General features: G+C 37.3%; 2 protein-coding genes across 3 annotated transcripts; both read left to right on the forward strand.

Moving 5' to 3' along the window:
- Nucleotides 1–13643: 13643 nt before the first annotated feature.
- On the forward strand, nt 13644–16647 carry LOC121420276. 2 transcript variants are annotated; one of them, XM_041614852.1, is made up of 3 exons: nt 13644–13808; nt 14126–14263; nt 14580–16647. In XM_041614852.1, exons 2-3 carry the CDS (start codon nt 14138–14140, stop codon nt 16281–16283), a joined length of 1830 nt encoding a protein of 609 aa, XP_041470786.1. In that variant the 5' UTR covers nt 13644–13808; nt 14126–14137; the 3' UTR covers nt 16284–16647. The 2 variants fall into 2 exon arrangements, with proteins under 2 accessions (XP_041470786.1, XP_041470785.1); XM_041614851.1 differs by having other exon boundaries at nt 13644–14263.
- Nucleotides 16648–18447: 1800 nt separating this feature from the next.
- LOC121420278 (ubiquitin) lies at nt 18448–25797 on the forward strand. Its single transcript, XM_041614853.1, has 5 exons — nt 18448–18531; nt 22708–22824; nt 24015–24101; nt 24815–24917; nt 25440–25797. Exons 2-5 carry the CDS (start codon nt 22722–22724, stop codon nt 25531–25533), a joined length of 387 nt encoding a protein of 128 aa, XP_041470787.1. The 5' UTR covers nt 18448–18531; nt 22708–22721; the 3' UTR covers nt 25534–25797.
- The last annotated feature ends 17 nt before the right edge of the window (nt 25798–25814 follow it).

The raw sequence follows: 25814 nt of genomic DNA on the forward strand, positions 1-25814 counted from the left end.
CTATCTATCTAACATCTATCTATCTGTCTCTCTTTTCTCTCTCTCTCCTTCTCTATAGCATCTGTCTGTCTTTTTTCTCTCTTTCTCTTTGTTCGTCCATATTTCTATCTATACATCTCTCTCTCTTTCTCTCTCTCTCCCTCTATATATCGACCTCTCTGTATCCCCCCTCTCTCTATTTATCTATCTATTCATCCATCTCTCCCTCTTTCTCTCTCTTTCTATCTATCTATCCACCTCTCTCTCTCTCTATTTCTATCTATCTATCTATCTTTCTTTCTATCTTGTCTCTATCTATTTATCAGTCTTCTATATCTATCTTACGGCAGCTTCTAAGTGTATCAATCCATCAAACTTCAATTTGTCTTTCCATTATAAGTATCTGTTTATTTTGATTTTGTCTGTCATTCTATTCATTTTAATTTATTTTTAGAAAAAAAAACTATCATAAACAACGCGACTGCAAAAGCATGTTCGGATTTCAATCATAGAGATGTATATTGATTTCACTCCTGACTGCCGCTCTCTCTGTACATGAAGTGCCGAGGAACTCTGTGCTCTGATCAGTAACTGTGCAAATTGCATGCGGTGGTGGACTCAATCAGGGTACTAATGGATAATTCGTTTTTCATACCCGTTCAGCGTACAGCGAAAACGGAAAATCAGTACGTGGTTCGGTCTTTGAAAACAAAAAACGAAATCACAGCATGAAATCCGTGCTGTGATTTCGTTTTTGTTGATCAAAAACAGAATATTGAAATCAGAAATGTTTTGGGCTCTCTCTGATTTCTCATTTTATATTTGTGTTTTTATGTATCAAAAACAAAACCAGAACACGCTCCCCGCTCCGTGATTCCGTTTGTAAAAACGAAAACAGCGAAGACGAGATCAGAGACTCCCTTTTCCAGTCCCTGCAACGTGATTTCGTTTTTCGTACAACCTACAGGCATATTAAAGAGCGCCCTCCAGGAGGTGAGGCAAGTTTCAATGGAGATTTTAATAAACTGTACCACACGTATTATGTTGAAGCCAGTTTAAAAGGAGGTGAGGCAAGTTTCAGTGGAGGTTTTTATAACTGTACTCTAAATTATGTTGAAGCCAATTTAAATGGAGGTGAGGCAGGTTTCAATGGAGCTCAGTTTTTTAAAAAGAATAAACTGTACCACACATTATGGTGAAGCCAGTTTAAAAGGAGGTGAGGCAAGTTTCAATGGAGTTTTTTTTTTAAAAAGAATAAACTGTATCACACATTATGGTGAAGCCAGTTTAAAAGGAGGTGAGGCAGGTTTCAATGGAGGTTTTTTAAAAAGAATAATTATACCACACATTATGGTGAAGCCAGTTTAAAAGGAGGTGAGGCAAGTTTCAATTGAGTTTTTTTAAAAAAAAGAATAAACTGTACCGGACATTATGGTGAAGCCAATTTAAATGGAGGTGAGGCAGGTTTCAATGGAGGTTTTTTAAAAAAGAATAATTATACCACACATTATGGTGAAGCAGTTTCAAAGGAGGTGAGGCAAATTTCAATGGAGGTTTTTTCAAAAGAATAAACTACTACACAATATAGTGAAGCCAGTTTTAAAGGAGGTGAGGCAAGTTTCAATGGGGGTTTTTTCAAACGAATAAACTGTATTACACATTATGGTGAAGCCAGTTTAAATGAAGGTGAGGCAAGTTTCAATGGAGGTTTTTTAAAAGTAATAAACTGTACCACACATTATGGTGAAGCCAGTTTTAAAGGAGGTGAGGCAAGTTTAAATGGAGGTTTTTTCAAAAGAATAAACTGTACCACACATTATGGTGAAGCCAGTTTAAAAGGAGGTGAGGCAAGTTTCAATGGAGTTTTTTTTTAAAAAAGAATAAACTGTATCACACATTATGGTGAAGCCATAAAAGGAGGTGAGGCAAGTTTCAATGGAGGTTTTTTAAAAAGAATAAACTGTACCACACAATATAGTGAAGCCAGTTTTAAAGGAGGTGAGGCAAGTTTCAATGGAGGTTTTTTTCAAACGAATAAACTGTATTACACATTATGGTGAAGCCAGTTTAAATGAAGGTGAGGCAAGTTTCAATGGAGGTTTTTTAAAAGTAATAAACTGTACCACACATTATGGTGAAGCCAGTTTTAAAGGAGGTGAGGCAAGTTTCAATGGAGGTTTTTTTTTGAAAGGAATAAACTGTACCATACATTATGGTGCAGACAGTTTGAAAGGAGGTGAGGCAAGTTTCAATGGAGGTTTTTTTTAAAAGAATAAACTGTACCACACATTATGGTGAAGCCAGTTTGAAAGGAGGTGAGGCAAGTTTCAATGGAGGTTTTTATAACTGTACTCTAAATTATGTTGAAGCCAATTTAAATGGAGGTGAGGCAGGTTTCAATGGAGCTCAGTTTTTTTAAAAGAATAAACTGTACCACACATTATGGTGAAGCCAGTTTTAAAGGAGGTGAGGCAAGTTTCAATGGAGGTTTTTATAATTGTACTCTAAATTATGGTGAAGCCAATTTAAATGGAGGTGAGGCAGGTTTCAATGGAGCTCAGTATTTTTTTAAAAAGAATTAACTCTACCACACATTATGGTGAAGCCCCTTTAAAAGGAGGTGAGGCAAGTTTCAATGGACACACTTGAAAAGGCCATCTTGTAGCTTCTCGTCAACTTTTGGATTCACGATCACGCACGTGGTAGTATAAAAAAATGCCTGCACTGTATGTACTGACTCGATGCAGGCGCTGCGTTCACATGTATATTTATCATAGAGGGTGCTCTTTAATATGCCTGTACGTATAGCTCGTACAAAAACGAAATCATGGTGCAGGAAGAGGAGACTCCATTGAAACTTGCTTCACCTCCTTTTGAACTGTCTGCACCATAATGTGTGGTCAGTTTACTCCTTTTAAGAAACCTCCATTGAAACTTGCCTCACCTCCTTTAAAACTGGCTTCAACAGAATATGTGTGGTACAGTTTATTTTTTTAAAAAACCTCCAATGAAACTTGCCTCACCTCCTTTTAAACTGGATTCACCATAATGTGTGGTACAGTTTATTCTTTTGAAAAAACCTCCATTGAAACTTGCCTCACCTCCTTTCAAACTGGCTTTACCATGTGTGGTACAGTTTATCCTTTTAAAAAACCTCCATTGAAACTTGCCTCACCTCCTTTCAAACTGGCTTCACCATAATGTATAGTAGTTTATTTTGAAAAAAACCTCCATTGAAACTTGCCTAACCTCCTTTTAAACTGGCTTCACCACATTGTGTGGTAGTTTATTCTTTTTAAAAAAACCTCCATTGAAACTTGCCTCACCTCCTTTCAAACTGGCTTCACCATAATGTGTGGTAGTTTATTCTTTAAAAAAAACCTCCATTGAAACTTGCCTCACCTCCATTTAAACTGGCTTCACCATAATGTGTAGTACAGTTTATTCTTTTGAAAAAAACCTCCATTGAAACTTGCCTCACCTCCATTCAAATTGGCTTCACCATAATTTAGAGTACGTTATAAAAACCTCCATTGAAACTTGCCTAGCCTCCATTTAAACTGGTGCCGCTTCACCATAATGTGTAGTACAGCTAGTTTATTCGAAAAAACCTCCATTGAAACTTGCCTCACCTCCTTTTAAACTGGCTTCACCACATTGTGAGTTAGTTTATTCTTTTTAAAAAACCTCCATTGAAACTTGCCTCACCTACTTTCAAACTGGCTTCATGCACCATAATGTGTGGTACAGTTTATTCTTTTTGAAAAACCTCCATTGAAATTTGCCTCCTTTCAAACTGGCTTCACCATAATGTGTGGTAGTTTATTCTTTAAAAAAAACCTCCATTGAAACTTGCCTCACCTCCATTTAAACTGGCTTCACCATAATGTGTAGTACAGTTTATTCTTTTGAAAAAAACCTCCATTGAAACTTGCCTCACCTCCATTCAAATTGGCTTCACCATAATTTAGAGTACGTTATAAAAACCTCCATTGAAACTTGCCTAGCCTCCATTTAAACTGGTGCCGCTTCACCATAATGTGTAGTACAGCTAGTTTATTCGAAAAAACCTCCATTGAAACTTGCCTCACCACATTGTGTGGTAGTTTATTCTTTTTAAAAACCTCCATTGAAACTTGCCTCACCTACTTTCAAACTGGCTTCATGCACCATAATGTGTGGTACAGTTTATTCTTTTTGAAAAACCTCCATTGAAATTTGCCTCCTTTCAAACTGGCTTCACCATAATGTGTGGTACATGCAGTTTATTCTTTTTAAAAAACCTCCATTGAAACTTGCCTCACCTCCTTTCAAACTGGCTTCACCATAATGTGTGGTAGTTTATTCTTTAAAAAAAAACTCCATTGAAACTTGCCTCACCTCCATTTAAACTGGCTTCACCATAATGTGTAGTACATGCAGTTTATTCTTTTGAAAAAAACCTCCATTGAAACTTGCCTCACCTCCATTCAAATTGGCTTCACCATAATTTAGAGTACGTTATAAAAACCTCCATTGAAACTTGCCTTATTGCCTCCATTTAAACTGGTGCCGCTTCACCATAATGTGTGGTACATGCAGTTTATTCTTTTTAAAAAACCTCCATTGAAACTTGCCTCAGCTCCATTTAAACTGGCTTCACCATAATGTGTACAGTTTATTCTTTTGAAAAAAACCTCCATTGAAACTAAGTGCCTCACCTCCTTTTATGGCTTCACCCTAATGTGTGATACAGTTTATTCTTTAAAAAAAAACTCCATTGAAACTTGCCTCACCTCCTTTAAACTGGCTTCACTATAATGTGTGGTACAGTTTATTCTTTAAAAAAAAACCTCCATTGAAACTTGCCTCACCTCCTTTTAAACTGGCTTCACCATAATGTGTGGTACAGTTTATTATTTAAAAAAAAACTCCAATGAAACTTTCCTCCTACTTTCAAACTGGCTTCATGCACCATAGCTTTTTGAAAAACCTCCATTGAAATTTGCCTCCTTTCAAACTGGCTTCACCATAATGTGTGGTACATGCAGTTTATTCTTTTTAAAAAACCTCCATTGAAACTTGCCTCACCTCCTTTCAAACTGGCTTCACCATAATGTCAGTGTGGTAGTTTATATTTTTAAAAAAAACCTCCATTGAAACTTGCCTCACCTCCATTTAAACTGGCTTCACCATAATGTGTAGTACAGTTTATTCTTTTGAAAAAAACCTCCATTGAAACTTGCCTCACCTCCATTCAAATTGGCTTCACCATAATTTAGAGTACGTTATAAAAACCTCCATTGAAACTTGCCTTGCCTCCATTTAAACTGGTGCCGCTTCACCATAATGTGTGGTACATGCAGTTTATTCTTTTTAAAAAACCTCCATTGAAACTTGCCTCACCTCCAATTAAACTGGCTTCACCATAATTTAGAGTACGTTATAAAAATCTCCATTGAAACTTGCCTAGCCTCCATTTAAACTGGTGCCGCTTCACCATAATGTGTAGTACAGCTAGTTTATTCGAAAAAAACCTCCATTGAAACTTGCCTCACCTCCATTTAAACTGGCTTCACCATAATGTGTAGTACAGTTTATTCTTTTGAAAAAAACCTCCATTGAAACTTGCCTCACCTCCTTTTAAACTGGCTTCACCATAATGTGTGGTACAGTTTATTCTTTTGAAAAAAAACCTCCATTGAAACTTGCCTCACCTCCTTTTAAACTGGCTTCACCACATTGTGTGGTACAGTTTATTCTTTTTAAAAAACTGAGCTCCATTGAAACCTGCCTCACCTCCATTTAAATTGGCTTCAACATAATTTAGAGTACAGTTATAGAAACCTCCATTGAAACTTGCCTCACCTCCTTTTAAACTGGCTTCAACATAATATGTGTGGTACAGTTTATGAAAACCTCCATTGAAACTTGCCTCACCTCCTGGAGGGCGCTCTTTAATATGCCTGTAGGTTGTACGAAAAACGAAATCACGTTGCAGGGACTGGAAAAGGGAGTCTCTGATCTCGTCTTCGCTGTTTTCGTTTTTACAAACGGAATCACGGAGCGGAGAGCGTGTTCTGGTTTTGTTTTTGATACATAAAAACACAAATATATAATGAGAAATCAGAGAGAGCCCAAAACATTTCTGATTTCAATATTCTGTTTTTGATCAACAAAAACGAAATCACAGCACGGGTTTTCACGCTGTGATTTCGTTTTTTGTTTTCAAAGACCGAACCACGTACTGAATTTCCGTTTTCGCTGTACGCTGAACGGGTATAAAAAATGAATTATCCATTAGTACCAATCAGGGTACTAATGGATAATTCGTTTTCATACCCGTTCAGCGTACAGCGAAAACGGAAAATCAGTACGTGGTTCGGTCTTTGAAAACAAAAAACGAAATCACAGCGTGAAAACCCGTGCTGTGATTTCGTTTTTGTTGCTCAAAAACAGAATATTGAAATCAGAAATGTTTTGGGCTCTCTCTGATTTCTCATTTTATATTTGTGTTTTTATGTATCAAAAACAAAACCAGAACACGATTTTCGCTCTGTGACTTGTGTTTTCATGCATCAAAAACAAAATCAGAACACGCTCTCCGCTCCGTGATTCCGTTTGTAAAAACGAAAACAGCGAAGACGAGATCAGAGACTCCCTTTTCCAGTCCCTGCAACGTGATTTCGTTTTTCGTACAACCTCCAACCTACAGGCATATTAAAGAGCGCCCTCCAGGAGGTGAGGCAAGTTTCAATGGAGGTTTTAATAAACTGTACCACACATATTATGTTGAAGCCAGTTTAAAAGGAGGTGAGGCAAGTTTCAATGGAGGTTTTTATAACTGTACTCTAAATTATGTTGAAGCCAATTTAAATGGAGGTGAGGCAGGTTTCAATGGAGCTCAGTTTTTTAAAAAGAATCAACTGTACCACACATTATGGTGAAGCCACTTTAAAAGGAGGTGAGGCAAGTTTCAATGGAGATTTTTATAACTGCATGTACTCTAAATTATGGTGAAACCAATTTTAAAGGAGGTGAGGCAAGTTTTAAAGGAAGTTCTTTCTAACCGTACTCCAAATTATGGTGTAGCCAAGTTAAAAGGAGGTGAGGCAAGTTCCAATGGAGTTTGTTATAACTGTACTACAAATGATGGTGAAGCCAATTTAAAAGGAGGTGAGGCAAGTTTCAATGGAGGTTTTTAAAAAGAATATATTGTACTGCACATGATGGTGAATCCAGTTTAAATGGAGGTGAGGCAGGTTTCAATGGAGGTTTTTAAAAAGAAAAAACTGTACCGGTATTATGGTGAAACCAATTTTAAAGGAGGTGAGGCAAGTTTTAAGGGAAGTTTTTTTAAAAAGAATAAACTGTACCACACAATATGGTGAAGCCAGTTTGAAAGGAGGTGAGGCAAGTTTCAATGGAGGTTTTTTAAAAAGAATAAACTGTACCACACATTATGGTGAAGCCAGTTTAAAAGGAGGTGAGGCAAGTTTCAATGGAGGTTTTTTAAAAAGAATAAACTGTACCACACAAATTCTGTTGAAGCCAGTTTTAAAGGAGGTGAGGCAAGTTTCAATGGAGGTTTTTATAATTGTACTCTAAATTATGGTGAAGCCAATTTAAATGGAGGTGAGGCAGGTTTCAATGGAGCTCAGTTTTTTAAAAAGAATAAACTGTACCACACATTATGGTGAAGCCACTTTAAAAGGAGGTGAGGCAAGTTTCAATGGAGATTTTTATAACTGTACTCTAAATTATGGTGAAACCAATTTTAAAGGAGGTGAGGCAAGTTTTAAAGGAAGTTTTTTCTAACCGTACTCCAAATTATGGTGTAGCCAAGTTAAAAGGAGGTGAGGCAAGTTTCAATGGAGGTTTTTTAAAAAGAATAAACTGTACCACACATTATGGTGGTCGAAGCCAGTTTAAAAGGAGGTGAGGCTAGTTTCAATGGAGTTTTTTTTTTAAAGAATAAACTGTACCACACATATTATGTTGAAGCCAGTTTAAAAGGAAGTGAGGCAAGTTTCAATGGAGGTTTTGAAAAAGAATGAATTGTACTACACATGATGGTGAAGCCAGTTTAAATGGAGGTGAGGCAGGTTTCAATGGAGGTTTTTTAAAAAGAACAAATTATGGTGTAGCCAATTTAAAAGGAGGTGAGGCAAGTTTCAATGGAGGTTTTTTAAAAAGAATAAACTGTACCACACATTATGGTGGTCGAAGCCAGTTTAAAAGGAGGTGAGGCTAGTTTCAATGGAGTTTTTTTTTTTAAAGAATAAACTGTACCACACATATTATGTTGAAGCCAGTTTAAAAGGAAGTGAGGCAAGTTTCAATGGAGGTTTTGAAAAAGAATGAATTGTACTACACATGATGGTGAAGCCAGTTTAAATGGAGGTGAGGCAGGTTTCAATGGAGGTTTTTTAAAAAGAACAAATTATGGTGTAGCCAATTTAAAAGGAGGTGAGGCAAGTTTCAATGGAGGTTTTTATAACTGTACTCTAAATTATGTTGAAGCCAATTTAAAAGGAGGTGAGGCAATTTCAATGGAGGTTTTCTTTTAATAGAATTAAATGTATTACACATTATGGTGAAGCCAGTTTAAATGAAGGCGAGGCAAGTTTCAATTAATGGAGGTTTTTTAAAAAGAATAAATTGTACCGGTATTATGGTGAAACCAATTTTAAAGGAGGTGAGGCAAGTTTTAAAGGAAGTTTTTTATAACCGTACTACAAATGATGGTGAAGCCAATTGAAAAGGAGGTGAGGCAAGTTTCAATGTAGGTTTTTGAAAAGGATAATTTGTGGTGAAGCCAGTTTGAAAGGAGGTGAGGCAAGTTTCAATGGAGATTTTTAAAAAGAAAAAACTGTACTGGTATTATTTAAAGGAGGTGAGGCAAGTTTGAAAGGAAGTTCTTTATAACCGTACTCCAAATTATGGTGAAGCCAATTTAAAAGGAGGTGAGGCAAGTTTCAATGGACACACTTGAAAAAGCCATCTTGTAGCTTCTTGTCAACTTCTTGATTCACAATCACGCACGTGGTAGTATACAAAAATGCCTGCACTGTATGTACTGACTCGATGCAAGCGCTGCGTTCACGTGTATAATTATCGTGAAGGGTGCTCTTTAATATTGCCTGTAGCTCATACAAAAAAACCAAATCATGGTGCAGTAAGTGGAACCTCCATTGAAACTTGCCTCACCTCCTTTTAAACTGTCTGCACCATAATGTGTGGTACAGTTTATTCCTTTTCAGAAACCTACATTGAAACTTTCCTCACCTCCTTTTCAATTGGCTTCACACTCATGTGTAGTACAGTTATAAAAAAACTCCATTGGCACTTGCCTCACCTCCTTTTAAATTGGCTACACCATAATTTGGAGTACGGTTATAAAAAACTTCCTTTAAAACTTGCCTCACCTCCTTTAAAATTGGTTTCACTATAATACCGGTACAGTTCTTTCTTTTTAAACATCTCCATTGAAACTTGCCTCACCTCCTTTTAAACTGGCTTCACCATAATGTGTGGTACAGTTTATTCTTTTTAAAAAACCTCCATTGAAACTTGCCTCACCTCCTTTCAAACTGGCTTCACCATAATGTGCAGTTTATTCTATTTTAAAAACCTCGATCCATTGAAACTTGCCTTAGCTGCATTTAAACTGGCTTCACCATAATGTGTACAGTTTATTCTTTTGAAAAAACCTCCATTGAAACTAATTGCCTCAATTCCTTTTATGGCTTCATCATAATGTGTGATACAGTTTATTCTTTTTAAAAAAACTCCATTGAAACTTGCCTCACCTCCTTTTAAACTGGCTTCACCATAATGTGTGGTACAGTTTATTCTTTTTAAAAAACCTCCATTAAAACTTGCCTCACCTCCTTTTAAACTGGCTTCAACATAATATGTGTGGTACAGTTTATTCTTTTTAAAAAACCTCCATTGAAACTTGCCTCACCTCCTTTCAAACTGGCTTCACCATAATTTAGAGTAGTTATAAAAACCTCCATTAAAACTTGCCTCACCTCCTTTTTTTTAAACTGGCTTCAACATAATATGTGTGGTACAGTTTATTCTTTTTAAAAAACCTCCATTGAAACTTGCCTCACCTCCTTTTAAACTGGCTTCACCATAATGTGTGGTACAGTTTATTCTTTTTAAAAAACCTCCATTGAAACTTGCCTTGCCTCCATTTAAACTGGCTTCACCATAATGTGAAGTACAGTTTAATTTATTCTTTTTTTAAAAAAACCTCCATTTGAACTTGCCTCACCTCCTTTTAAACTGGCTTCACCATAATGTGTGGTACAGTTTATTCTTTTTAAAAACCTCCATTGAAACTTGCCTCACCTCTTTTCAAACTGGCTTTACCATAATGTGTGGTACAGTTTATTTTATTCTTTTTAGAAAACCTCCATTGAAACTTGCCTTACCTCCATTCAAATTGGCTTCACCATAATTTAGAGTACAGTTAACCTCCATTGAAACTTGCCTAGCTCGCCTCCTTTTAAACTGGCTTCACTATAATGTGTAGTAGTACAGTTTATTCTTTTTAAAAAAACTCCATTGAAACTTGCCTCACCTCCTTTTAAACTGGCTTCACCATAATGTGTGGTACAGTTTATTCTTTTTAAAAAACCTCCATTGAAACTTGCCTCACCTCCTTTTAAACTGGCTTCACCATAATGTGTGGTACAGTTTATTCTTTTTAAAAAACCTCCATTGAAACTTGCCTCACCTCCTTTCAAACTGGCTTCACCATAATGTGTGGTACAGTTTATTCTTTTCAAAAAACCTCCATTGAAACTTGCCTCACCTCCTTTCAAACTGGCTTCACCATAATGTGTGGTACATGCAGTTTATTCTTTTTAAAAAAACCTCCATTGAAACTTGCCTCACCTCCATTCAAATTGGCTTCACCATAATTTAGAGTATGTTATAAAAACCTCCATTGAAACTTGCCTCGCCTCCATTTAAACTGGTGCCACTTCACCATAATGTGTAGTACAGTTTATTCGAAAAAAACTCCATTGAAACTTGCCTCACCTCCATTCAAATTGGCTTCACCATAATTTAGAGTATGTTATAAAAACCTCCATTGAAACTTGCCTCGCCTCCATTTAAACTGGTGCCGCTTCACCATAATGTGTAGTACAGTTTATTCGAAAAAACCTCCATTGAAACCTGCCTCACCTCCATTTAAATTGGCTTTACCATAATTTAGAGTACAGTTATAAAAACCTCCATTGAAACTTGCCTAGCTCACCATCTTTTAAACTAGCTGGCTTCACTATAATGTGTAGTAGGCCTACATAGTTTATTATTTTGAAAAAAACCTCCATTGAAACTTGCCTCACCTCCTTTTAAACTGGCTTCACCATAATGTGTGGTACAGTTGATTCTTTTTAAATAACTGAGCTTCATTGAAACCTGCATGCCTCACCTCCATTTAAATTGGCTTCAACATAATTTAGAGTACAGTTATAAAAACCTCCATTGAAACTTGCCTCACCTCCTTTTAAACTGGCTTCAACATAATATGTGTGGTACAGTTTATTAAAATCTCCATTGAAACTTGCCTCACCTCCTGGAGGGCGCTCTTTAATATGCCTGTAGGTTGTACGAAAAACGAAATCACGTTGCAGGGACTGGAAAAGGGAGTCTCTGATCTCGTCTTCGCTGCTTTCGTTTTTACAAACGGAATCACGGAGCGGAGAGCGTGTTCTGGTTTTGTTTTTGATACATAAAAACACAAATATAAAATGAGAAATCAGAGAGAGCCCAAAACATTTCTGATTTCCTATTCTGTTTTTGATCAACAAAAACGAAATCACAGCACGGGTTTTCACGCTGTGATTTCGTTTTTTTTGTTTTCAAAGACCGAACCACGTACTGATTTTCCGTTTTCGCTGTACGCTGAACGGGTATGAAAAACGAATTATCCATTAGTACCCTGATTAGTACCCTGATTGAATCCGCCTGTGTCGCACGCTGCATGCAACCAGCGACGTGTGTAGACTCTTCACTAGTCGCTTTTTGGCTACTTTTCCGGAAAATGCCTTCGCCAGGGTGTAAAACGGAAACGCGCATACCGGCCATAGAGTCTAGCTATAGCTGCAGGGTCACAAAATCTTGATCGAAGAAATATTGTGTTACTGGTAGTTCACTTTGATTTTTTTTAGTTTTTATTTTTTTTTAGATTTTTAGTTCAACCATTGATAATGGGGGGGTATAAGACAGGGGGAGATCCAGGATTTTGCAAAAGGGGGGCAATTTTTTCGGAGGAAAATTTTGAAAAGTCCTCCCCCCCCAAAAAAAAAAACAGGTTTTCACCGACAAATTAAGGATATTTCGTATTCGAAAGTATTTGACAAGCAAGCAAAAAAAAAAAGTTTTAAACGACAAAATTATAAAGGATATTAATTTCGTACCCGAAAAAATTTGACAAGCAAAAACAAAGGGGTCATTTCAAAAGAGGGGGCACACTTCTGTTTCCATTACAAATTTTAATTTGGCTTCTCAAGGGGGGGCACGTGCCCCCTGTGTGTCCCCCCCCCCCCCCCTGGATCCGCGCCTGGTATAAGAGATTGAGTAAACGACATCTCATTTGGATATGTAAAAAGAAAAGACCTATCGTGTGTGCTTTTGTGACGTATAACTATAAGCCGGTTCGCATGTCAAACTGCACAAGGGCAGTAAAAAGTCATTTAATTGCCTATGAATAAGGAATACGAAGGTGGTTTTCAAATTCACTGAGATAGATTTAATTTCGTGATTTGATGATTATTCATCTAAACTCTACCCTGCATAATGACTCTTCTTAGAATAGACAAGTCATTTCACAACCGCTCCAAATACAACGAAATAAATAGTCTTCACGAACCATTAAAAATTCATGCATTTTATATTACATGCATATGTACGTTGGCCTATACCGTCATGCACAAATCAAAAACTTTTAAATTCTAAGAACTTTCTTAATCTTTGATGGATTTTCCTCATCCTTCAATCAACAATATTTTTTCCCTTTTTCTACAACAAACTGTTCCCCTTAACCATGTTAACAATTATACATAAAGCATATATACGTAAGTCAAGTAAAATACAATTAATTAAGGGCCAGTTGAGCACAAAATTGCTTGAGACAATAGTAGTTTTCATACAAACAAAACGAGCGAGCCGATTTCCATATTTATTTATCTATTTTATTTATAAACTTTATTTATTTCACTTATTATTTTATCTAGATTTAGAACTGACTACTGGACATTCTACGTACAATTTGTAATCATGAAATAGATGGGTATATTCCTGATTTGATGATTTAATTATTTGATACCAGTGGCGTAGTTAGGATTTTTCCTGGCGGGGGGCACTGGGGTCCTTGTTTTTTTCAGGGGGAGGGCACCGGCCATTTTTCCGGTGCTTTGTGTCACAAGGGCGGATCCGACTTTCGCCAATAGGGGACGGGGCCAGAAATTATCTTCACCTATATCAGTCATTAGTTTTATTATCATAAAACAACATAAACATGAAATAATCTTATAAGCCTTATGAAAAGTGCGAGGGCGAAGCGCGAGCGATTTTTTTTACTTTCATGTATTTTTTCCTGAAAATTTAATTTTCTGGGCAATGTTATGTGTGATCCTGAACAAGATTTGTATGTAACTAGATGGTTAGGGGAGACCGGGTCTAGTTGTTACACGGGCAAGTTGTTACACTGTCATTTTCTCTAAATGTGATCAAAAGATGGCGCTACAAGTAATATCAAATCAATACGTATAGCCAACGATCTCTGCATGCGAAATCTGGTGTTGCCTGGACGTCACATGTAGAAGGTAGGTCCAAAAAACACTTTTTTACCTCTCCGAGTAAAATTTTGAAAAATTCGATTTTTCTTTATTACACCAAATCCATTTTTCTCCAGTAAGTGATGAGTTTGTGGTTGAAAGAAGCGTGTTTTGGCTGTCTTTTGGTGAAAGTAGCAACACGTGATGTTTGATTGTCTATTGGCTACGTGTGTTCAAGTTTTTGAAAACGCACTGGGTCAAGTTGTTACAGTGTAACAACTTGACCCGTCTGGAGAATCGAGTGGTGTAACAACTTACCCCAATGCACTTTCAATTGAATTTATGGTTTATTTTGTTTCCTACAGGAAGTCTGATTCATGATGCCACGTAACTATAAAAGAAAAACAAACAGAGGTTCAACACCTAACGATGTTATGGCTGTTGCAGCTAGGCGTGTGATAGATAACAACGAATCGCTTCGAAATGTTGCAGAACAGTTTGATGTGAGTATAGATACAGCGAATTAGAGAAGCTTATCAAAGCATTTCTTTACAGCGCCGTGGAAGGGTCCTCCATGCTGGATTAATGATCCAGCATATGGAGTAGAGCTGACTGCTTCGAAATATTTCTTGTAAATGTATACTTCATTGTTATTTGATTTATAAAATCTTAACTCATAAATGATCAGTATTAATTATATTTTAATTTTAGTCGAAAGGTATGCCTATATCACTAGTCTCATGAATATGAATTATATAAGCATAGCACCTGATTTGAAAGTTATGATTTTCTTTCCCATTTTATTTTCACTCTATGCAGGTAAACTTCATGACTTTGCAGAGGTATTGCTCTAAGATACGCAAGGGACAAACTCCAACAACTGGTTATGCGAAGCCACGCATGGTATTCAACCCTGAAGAGGAAGATATGTTAGTGAACTACGTGATCTTCGCCTCGCAGATTTATTATGGACTGACTACAAAAGAATTCAGGAAACTAAGTTTTCAATTCGCTCTCCAGAATAGTATCAACTGCCCAAAAACGTGGCATGAAAACAAAACAGCAGGTGTAGAATGGTGTGCAAAATTCTTGAAAAGGCACCCACAGCTTTCCATTCGGACACCAGAAGGAACCAGCCTAAGCAGAGCCACAAGCTTCAATAAGGCAAATGTTGACACCTTCTTCGACAACTTGGGAGCCGTTCTTGACAAGTATAAGTTTGCAGTCAATGACATATACAACTGTGACGAGACCGGGGTCACCACAGTTCAGCAGCCGAGAAAGATCATAGCCCAAAAAGGTGTCAAACAAGTTGGAGCTGTCACAAGCGCAGAGCGTGGGACGCTTGTGACTGTCTGTTTTGCTGTGAGTGCAAGCGGAAACAGCATACCTCCAATGCTTGTCTTCCCTCGAGTGAACTTTCGAGAGCATTTCATAGCTAACGGCCCACCTGGATGCTGTGGTTCTGCTAATCCGAGTGGTTGGATGAAGGAAGATGACTTCCTAAAGTTCCTCAAACACTTTCAGGAAGTGACCAGGTGCACCAAGGATCATCCAGTGTTGCTGCTGCTGGATAATCACGAGTCTCATGTTGCACTTTCTGTCATAAATTTCTGCCGCGACCATGGTATAGTGCTTGTCTCTTTCCCACCTCACTGCTCCCACAAGCTTCAACCGCTTGATCGAAGCGTGTTTGGCCCATTCAAGAAATTCGTCAATGAGGCCAGTGATGGATGGATGAAGTCTCATCCGGGGAAGACAATGACCATTTATGACATTCCAGCAATAGTGAAGGAAGCTCTTCCGCGGGCTGCAACTGCGACCAACATCCCTAAGGGGTTCCAATGCACAGGAATTGCGCCATTCGACCGCAACATTTTCGATGAAAGCGAGTTCCTTCCAAACTATGTAACTGATCGCCCACATGAGGCCACCCAAGCTGAACCAGCTGAGGTAACTTCAGATGAACCTGCTGAAGTTGTTCCAGAGGAACCAGAACTCGTCCGCCCAGATGAGGTCCGTCAAGATGAGTCACACCCACATACAGAGCAAAATGTAGGTTCTCCTATGCTGCAGGATCAACATAGCATGCAGCCAGGACCAAGCAGAGACGCACCTAGAATGACGACGATCACCAAGTCTCCTGAAGTCATCGCGCCTTTCCCTAAAGCAGGTCCAAGGAAGCAGGCACGAGGTGGTAGACGAAAGCGGATGTCAGCCATTCTTACCAGCACACCAGAGAAAGAGAAGCTGGAACAAGAACAACAGCAGAAGAAGCAGGCCAAAACACTTAAGCCAACTAAAAAAAGGGTGAACAAGAAGAAGAACTTTGCAGAGCCTGCCGACTGTGAGTGCTTGGTTTGTGGGGACTCTTACTCGAATTCCGCACCTGGTGAACGGTGGATTAAATGTGTGAAGTGCAGTGGATGGTCCCACGATGAGTGCACCCCTGGAAGATCTGGGACTGCATACATCTGTGATATTTGTGGCAGTAGTTTGATGGAGTCCAGCGACAGCGATTAAATACGCTTACTTTTTATAAGTATCACAAATACTTTGTCTGATTTGGAAAGAGTGCAAAATGAAAATGTGTGTAGGAGCAGGTTATGGGATCAAAATTGGAGTTAATCATTTAAGATAAACCACTGTTGGGAGTGTTAGATGTCAACCTTTGTAATCATGAACATTCATCATTGCATAACATTTTCTGTTCTTATTCTGTATTCAAAGCCCATTTAAATTCATTTTTGAATATCTGGATAATGAAAATTATTGTATATGCTGACATAAATTGATTAATTGAGCTTATCCAGATTTTACAAGTTACACTCTTAAATAAATGAAATCATTGACTTTCTTGTGAGTTTTCAAGAATTATGTTGCATACATAATTCCACGGGCCATTTTGAATCACTGTTCGGTACTCATGTAATGTACTTTTATGCTTCTTTTGGAAGTAAGTTTGCTTTGTTTAGTAAATGGTTAAACAAATTAATTCCATTTATCCATGATCAATTTTAATGTAAATCTGAAAGTAATAACCATGTTAGTATTAATGTGTATCCTATAATTATAAAATAAGAAACCCCACAAAATTCACAAGCGTGCATACACACACACACACACACACACACACGCAAGCACACCCACACACCCCAGCATAGGCTAACATGCACACCCAGACAGGTTAATATTAAGAATTACCTAACAAGTCAGATCTGCATTACCCGATTTGAGTTGACTTTCTACGGTGTAACAAAGTACCCCATGTGCTGTAACAACTTCCCCCAACATCGGGGAAAGTTGTTACAAAATTTTGTGTTTATTGATTACGTAATATCTTGTTTATATTATCTGGACTCCCAAAGTTTGTACTGTTTTTAATTAAAGGAGGAAATAAGGTATCCTCAAAGCAAAAATGAAGTCGATTCCTCTATTCATTTTTTGTACAGACCTGAAAATGTGAAAATTGTAACAACTAGACCCGGTCTCCCCTACTGCGAACGTCAATATATTTCAATAATGCGAGCGCAAAGCGCGAGCAAATTTTTTTGACATTCCGACCTAAAAATTAGTCATTCTAATTTTTGTATTAATAAATGGGATAGGTATGTAACTAAACAATTGATGCGAGCGCGAAGCGCGAGAGGAAGAAAATTGAGATCTTATACCTAAAAGCGGGACAGTCTATACATATTTTGTAAATCATAAATAGGATATAGTCAATTCATCATTAATAATGCGATCATGAAGCGTGAGCACACAATTATTGATATTCTGATGTGAAACTGGATAATATAAGTACATTTTAAAAAAGAACATGCAGGCTATGGCGCATGTTTTAGATTTAGACCTAGAATCTGGGCATTCTGACTTGTTTAATGGAACATTATGAAATACACGTAGACAATATGAACTTGGCAAATCAAACAATGTGACCACGCAGCGTGAGCTTAAAATGCTAATATGTAGACCATAAAACGGACATTTTACAGACCACTTAATTTGTGAATGAAAAAAAATAATGAAAGCTCGGTGTCCGAGCTAAAATATGTTTAAAACATATCTTTTAGCTCGGACACCGTATACAAAATTTGTATATTGACTTCAAAACTTGCTCCATATATAATTGAGCAAGATATGATTCTCATCGAACAGGCAATTCTGGCGCGAAGTGCAAGCAAAAATTTTATATAGTAACATGAAAGATTTGTTTTTGAATTGCAAGTCTTCCCATCACATTATTTCATTCACTCGTCTTCCTCCTCTTATTTTCCTCTTCTTTTTTTTTCTTCTGTCTTTCTTCATTTCTTTTCTTCTTTCTTCCTTTTTCTTTCTTTTTTTTTGCTATGCCAATTTCTTCTGGGGGTGGGCACCTGGGGGGCACACCAAATCTCGGGGGGGGGCACGTGCCCCCCCCCCTCCGGCCCCCCGTAGCTACGCCACTGTTTGATACTTAGATCTGGGGAGCGTTTCATGAAAGGACTTGTCGGACGTTTTATCCGACAAGTCCCATTTTATCTGACAGTTACCATAGTAACAGTGCCTCTCAACCAATCAGAATCAAGGAAAGGTGTCAGATCTGACAACTTGTCAGACAAAAATGTTGATGAAACGGTCCCCTGAAATCTTCAGCCTAAATTTTCTTTTTCTATATACCGAATTTTCTTTTTTTGACCTAAAACGGCCGAAAGCTAACATTGTTATGCTGCCCTCAGCGCCGATAATTATAGACCTCCATGCGATCTCTTTCCATTGGATTTCTACGAAAGTAAGGAACGTGTTCATTTACGGACCACAAAATTGCCATAATTTCATGAAATATTTGTTTGAAGTATATTTATAAATGTTAAGCATGATTGTGTGATACTTGAAGACTAATATTATTGTATATATTTTTTAAAAAATTTGAACGTTTATGCGTGAATGCGATTTTGATATAGCAGTTGCCTTGTGAAGTTGTGACTTGTGTGTCGAGTCATGTCGTGCGCATTCAGTTTTCTGTACGCCATCGTCGCCAATTCTTTCTGGCAATGAATGGGGGTTCAGACACGTACACATGTGGTGTGCTGTGTCGGGGTCAGAGGCTGAGCTAGGCTCCGTCTTGTTGGTAGGGAAAGTTCATAATGTTGATGAATACAAACTGAATTTTTGATGAAACTCCATAATTCATTAGGCCTATATTCGAAATTGACGAATGATCATGACATAGCCATAGGCAAAAAAAATCAACCGCATTTTGCCATTGAAAAATTATGCAAGTGCAATTTTTTATTGGCAGTGTATACAGCCACACGCGTGTGTCTTTACCATCCAGCCACACGCGTGTGGTTATATCCAGAACACCTATCTGTGGATACCGCCACACGCTCATTTCTTCATTAAATTCTTACATTCTAAACCCCTTTGATATCCTTAGATCGTTTCAATTTAATTCTCACCGTCTTTCCTTGCTTTTCTTGTTACAAACGGTCGTCTGTTTAACAGCAAATTCTCTTTTTCTACTTGTGTCGATTCTGGCTTCCTTCGCGGTGGCAGACCCATACAGCGTTAGCGCAGCGCAGTATAGTAGTAGACATACACAGTTTGGGTTTACGTTTGGTACGAATTATGTACGTACGCGCACATAGCCTAGAGTCAGTAGAGAATCGACACAAGTAGAAAAAGTGTAGAAATTTGCTATTTAACAGGCGGCCTTTTGTAACAAGACAAGGAAAGAAGACGGTGAGAATGAAATTGAAACGATTTAAAGAAATCAGAGTGGTTTAGAATGTAAGAATTTAATGAAGAAATGAGGTTATTTTGATTGTGATATAGACGGTCAGACCTACATACGCGTTTTACTGTTACTGGCGGCGTGTGGCGGTATCCACAGATAGGTGTTCTGGATATAACCACACGCGTGTGGCTGGATGGTAAAGACACACGCGTGTGGCTTTATACACTGCCTTTTTTATTTTCCATGATCATGAATTTTATTATTGCATGCATTGCCATTGGCATTGTGAAGAGACTTGAGAGAGGCAGTGTAGCTTGGTCAACGTCAGACATGTTAGAGCGCCTGTAACGGTGGGATTGACTTTCACTCTTCGAGTAAAAAAGTGAGTGAACACACAGCTAAAAATTTCACCCTTTTCATCGCATTCACACACAGCACAGCCAAAAATGGTTTTGAGGGAAAAATCAATATATCTGACATATTCTGTTATCCAAATTTAGAACTTTTGGTATCAAATTAAAGAGAATAAAGTGCTCAAATTTGGTTACTACCATGATTTTGATTAATTGACGGGGCATTAGAAGAGGAAGTTCAAAGTCACGTATCTTGTGAATAAATGTATCATATTTTTGTAAGCTAGCAGTTTTTTTGCTGTATGGCAAATCCAATGGAAATAACTCACTTTTCACCTTGCTTTAGAGATCAAGTGTCAGAATTGATTTCAAAATACCCTTCCCCACTACTACAGAAAGCCCAATGCAAAATTTCACTCTCGTGGGCAGAATCTCTCAAAGTTAGTGGGCCAGGTGCGGATGAAGGATCCCCCTTCCCCCCCAAAAAAAATTTGACAAGCAAAAAAAAGAAGGGTATCGCTTTCAAAGGGGGGGGGGCACACTTGGGAAAAACTTTTTTTCTATTACAAATTTTGATGTTGAATGATGGATTCTTTTTTCCATGATATTAAGACCACAAATAGTATGGGTTATTGAGATTGTGTCCATCCCCCCTTTTCAAATGGTTGGGGGGGACGTGTGCCCCCCTGGGAATTCCGCCCATGTGCACTGTGTGTGGTTGTGTGTTGTGACAAATTTGGGAGCATTTGGCTGAATTTCATTCGAAATTCATTTGAATATTACTCAAAAAAGGATTACTGTGAAATTTGGTGGACTTCTATGATGTACTACTTCAAGATTTTAAAAATAATTAGTTTAATGAAGTGGTTCAGGGCAAGTCCAAGAATTCGCGCGCGTTACGTATGGGACATTTCAGAGGCTTCAATGACTTGAAAAATAGTGTTAATTGACTTTTATTAGATTGAATACCCTCATGATGGTAGACATCTAGGAGAAGAATAATCATGGGAAAAATGGTGACATATGACCTTGACCTTTTAGAGAGAAAAGATGGGCCGTTACGTATGGGACGCAGAAAAAAGACAATTTTTAAAACATTTTTTTCAAGTTGAGAATTCTCTGAAAGTATTTCATTTGACAACTTGTAACTTAGTGTGATAGAAGTCACAATACTCTAGTATATCTAAGGCAAGTTTCATGTCATAAGTCAAATCCCTCTAATTACAAACTCTAATTAAACAAATAAATGACATGTTACGTATGGGACAGTTACGTATGGGACATTTTGTCCCCATAGAGAACGTACACAATATTCCCCATAATTAAAAAAATTGAAATAATTTAAAATATGGAAATAACCAAAGAGTTTCTGTCTTTTCAAATGTTCTATTGAGACATATTTGATATGACTGAAAAGGAAATTAGCCATTTCAACATTTTTTTTCTTGTTTTTTATGGTTTCATGAATTTCTTATGTATTTCTATTGTTTTTTATTTTTTTCATATTTTTCCATTTTCACAATTTTTTCGCTTCAGTTGTTTTCATTAATCAGTATTTATAACAAATCAGTCTTCAAATCTAAAGAAAAGGTAAATAATCACTATTTAGAGCATTCTTGAAATTTGTTTTTCTCCATTCACTTTGTACACAAACCTCCCCATTGACATTGTGTGTAAATGTCCCATACGTAACATGTTGTCCCATACGTAACAATTTTTTAATTAACTTTTAATTAAAAAAGTAAACTCTATTTTTGAAACTTTTTGTGGTATAACATTTTCATACTTTATAAATTAGAACTTCCCAGAGATGCAACAATACAAGTATTGTATTATGAGAAATAACTTAAAAAAACATCCTCAAAATGTTACGTATGGGACATTCCATCCTTGGACAAGACCTAATTTGCATAATTAATTAGATGACACCACTTTTTTTCCCTCATAAGTATTAAGATGTTAAGGGGTCCATGTCCCACCTGTGACTAAATCTCACAAGTTTTGTTTTTATTTACTATGAGTTTTAATTGTCCCATACGTAATGCCCATTTTACCAATTATGCAAATTAGGTGCCCCAAATTAGCATAAATATGCATATTATCACATTTTTCTTAATGAAATTTTAAAATTCAACATTTAGGCTTTCTTACTCCACCAAAGATAACTTCTTAAATTAAAGATGAAATTTTGCCTTCTGGGGTGACCTTTTCTTGGACTTGCCCTTCATGAGATAGAAAAATCAGTACTCATAGTCATGCTGAAAGATATCTGACCAAAAAAAACCCTGTTTACTATAGCGTGTGTAAGGGTGCTTCACCGTTGTATTAAGCATGTGCGAATACAGTTGGAAAACACCAGTCTGTCCATCGGAAAGGTTGGAAATTTTGGTCCTGTGTACAGGAGAGTTGCAACATAACAGGGTGTTTATACCCTGTGTATTGCAATGATCTGTGGCCAAAAGCTAATACCAGTATTTATCAGAATGTCAAAGTCAAATTTTCCTTCTTCCATGATAACAAAAAACTATGATTCTTAGCATTAATGGAAAAATAAGGGAAAGAGGTTAAATTATGTACAAGAATTAATGGAAATACATTTGAAGATAAACCAAATAGGAAATATTGGGAAGCAAGTTGTAATTAGAAATAGACAAAATATTTAAGAAACATTGGTGAAACGTTCAAAAGAAAAATATGTATACCAAGGAGCAACAGTGGCGATTTACCAAGGGTGATAGTAGTCTCTACATGAAGTTCGGACTCCATATCAGGCAATGTAAAACCAATTGTCTGAGCCTGCAGACTAATGGTGTACATGTACTTTGTCAGATTCACCTGCGTTGTGATAAGTGGACTTTTTCTCCTTTTTTTTCAGGTGCGTAGATAAGGATGCAGATATTCGTGAAGACCCTGACGGGCAAGACTATCACCCTTGAGGTGGAGCCTTCTGACACCATAGAGAATGTCAAGGCTAAGATCCAGGATAAAGAAGGTAAATTGTGAACATGTACATGTAGTTCATCTCCATCTCAAAAATATTTTTAAAAAGGAAATTCATAGAACATACACCAGGGGCCTGTTTCATAAAGGACAGCAGCCAATCAAAATCAATGTTACCATGGTAGTTGCCATAATGGCAAAGTTACAGTTGCAAGTCTTATGAAACAGGCCCCTGTAGTACTGCTATTATTACTATTTGTTTGATGCTGTGTAGACCAAGTGGCAATGAAATCAAATTGGTTGTAGACCAAAACAAGCTTACAGGAAATCATTTGTGGTATCACATCACAATTTGCTCCACATTTTTATTAGACTGCTATTTGTGTTCATAGCAGAATTTTACGTAGGAGTGTACAGAACTGAAAAGCTTTTCTCTTCTGACTGAAAGTGCTAATCAAATGCACAGTTGTTCCTTGTGTTTAGTTGATGTGGTACTAGACCAGTGTTGTAGCTAGAACCTTTTAGTGGTGGTCATAATTTTACAGCAAAACAGTTTTTGTGCCGAGTTGGTGGTCTTAGCCATAAGCGAATGAACGTTAGCTTATGACAAATTGAAATTAGCAAATCTTTGATAATTAACTAATATTAAATTTAGTGTGTGTTTATTGTAAATCATGCAAATAAAACATGATTAAAGATGGAAATTAACACAAGCGCGATTCTTTGCAATGTTGTGCTTGACTCACTTTTCATTTGAAATTAGTTGTCTGAAATAGTGGTTTTCATGATGATTGGTGGTCAGAAATCGTCTGTGCCGGTGAGGCCGATCACTGCAGTTGTATGATTGTACTAGACAATCTTGCCGCTATTCTGAAGGCAGGTTTAACTTAAACCATGGTCTAACTCTGTGCCAATATTATGGGAAGCCAAAAGTGTCAAAATCTTTATTTAGTTTTATGTTTCTTGTGTTTACTGTGCTCTTTCCTGATTCATCAGTGGTGAAGACAATCATCTATTTATACTTCCTAGACAATTATGAATGATTTGAAAGCCAAATGAGCTGAAATTTATCTTTACCGTTAGTGATTTATGTAGTAATTGGTTTTCCATACTTCAACCTCAACTTTAAACCTGAGTTTAAGTTATAAATAAAACGCGACTTCAGAATAACCATTGAGAAGAACAACTACCTTTATACCCAGCGTTTATTTATCACTTGATTTGACATGTCTTAACTTGCAGGTATTCCTCCTGACCAGCAGCGTTTGATCTTCGCTGGCAAGCAGCTTGAAGATGGCCGCACCCTATCAGACTACAACATCCAGAAGGGTAAGATAGTTTAAAATAAAAGATTCTAAGGTTATAATGTTTCATGTTTGATGGTACCTTGTCCGCCAGCATTTTGAAGTGCCGACTCGGACCGTGCAATTTTTTTTTTTTGGGGGGGGTCTTTTTACAACCTACTTGCTAAATCTGCAGGATTAGAGAAGCTGCTTTAACGTTTCAAAGAATTGGGATTCAGGCTCTCTTGAGCATTTCGGGGCCAAAATCGCCCAGAGCCCCCATGTTGTCTTTCCCTGCCTCAGATACCTTGCACAGATTTCAAGGGTTTCAAGAGATTCACTTGTGTATCAAAATGACTGAGATTTATGGCCCAGGTGTTGTTTTGCATATATATATATATATTATATATATTGTTTCATTGTCCAACTTAATGTAAATTCATTCTGATCTGAAATAAAGCCTGGGCTTTTGGCAATTTTTCGACTGAATATGGAAGGTAGACTTTGAAATTCTGAGTCTACTGAATAAGTGGTAGTGAGAATCTCCTTTGTGTTGAAGAGACATTTCCCTTCATACTATGACCTTGGCTATCTGGCTACCTTTGAAAACCATTTGCTACGTTTTGCGATCTATGAATATCATTGGCTGTCTTCGACTATTTTTTGGCTACCTTTGACCATTTCGGTGCCATCTTTGCCTAGTAATTAATGTCATTGGCTCTCTTTGACCAACTTTGGCTATTTTTTTTCTTTCCACAGAATCAACCCTCCATCTTGTTCTCCGTCTACGTGGTGGTGTGATTGAGCCCTCACTCCGTCTCTTGGCCCAGAAGTACAACTGTGAAAAACAGATCTGCAGAAAGTGAGTTCTTATACTGAATGTCTGTGAAATATCATGCACATGTAAATCAATGAGCCTAAAAACTGGGAGATGTTTATAGAGGCTGAAACATTATGCAGATGACTTCTGAATTACAATTATGATATCCATGTAGCTTACTTAAATTTCCACCTTGCTTTACCATGAAATCAAAGATCCAGTTCTTTATTTATTTTCTAACAATGTAACAGAGCCAAGTGTCAGGTAAATTGTAATAAATTAAATAAATTTTGAAGTTACTGGCAAGTTTCCATTCTGGTCACGAGTTTGATTTGCTGATAATATTAAATATATTGATATTCGCACTGTTGCTGATTTGAGACCCCCTTTTAGTAGTAAGCGTGAATTTAAAGATCCTTCCAAGCTCTGGGGTTAATTATACCTTGTTAATATAATAATATGCTTCTCTTAAAAGATAAAGGATTATTATAGTCTGTTGTTTCCTGCCTGTCTTCTAAAAACGTCCTTACAGTGTCCACAAAATATTTTCATTTCGGCACACAGATGCTATGCCCGCCTCCACCCTCGTGCAACCAACTGCCGCAAGAAGAAGTGTGGGCACTCCAATGACCTGCGCCCCAAGAAGAAGCCAAAATAATTGACAGCAGTAGCATCAACAGCAGCAGCAACAGCAACAACAGCCTATCACCATTTGTCCAGCATATCAACCCCATCATCATTTGGATCCACTCCTAATTATTGCCTAGATTCAGTTATCCTCAGTAACATTTGAATTCACAAGTTTGACTCTCTTCACAATTTATGGTCGATACAGAAATTTATTATCACCACAGAGCGTATTGGACTCTTTAGTGCTTCATGGAAATGTTTCTTTGATATTTTGGATAAATGGTGTAAGCAAGAAAAAGCAAAACATTT

Source organism: Lytechinus variegatus, chromosome 8, assembly GCF_018143015.1.
Source record: "Lytechinus variegatus isolate NC3 chromosome 8, Lvar_3.0, whole genome shotgun sequence".
Taxonomy (NCBI): Eukaryota; Metazoa; Echinodermata; class Echinoidea; order Temnopleuroida; family Toxopneustidae; genus Lytechinus; species Lytechinus variegatus.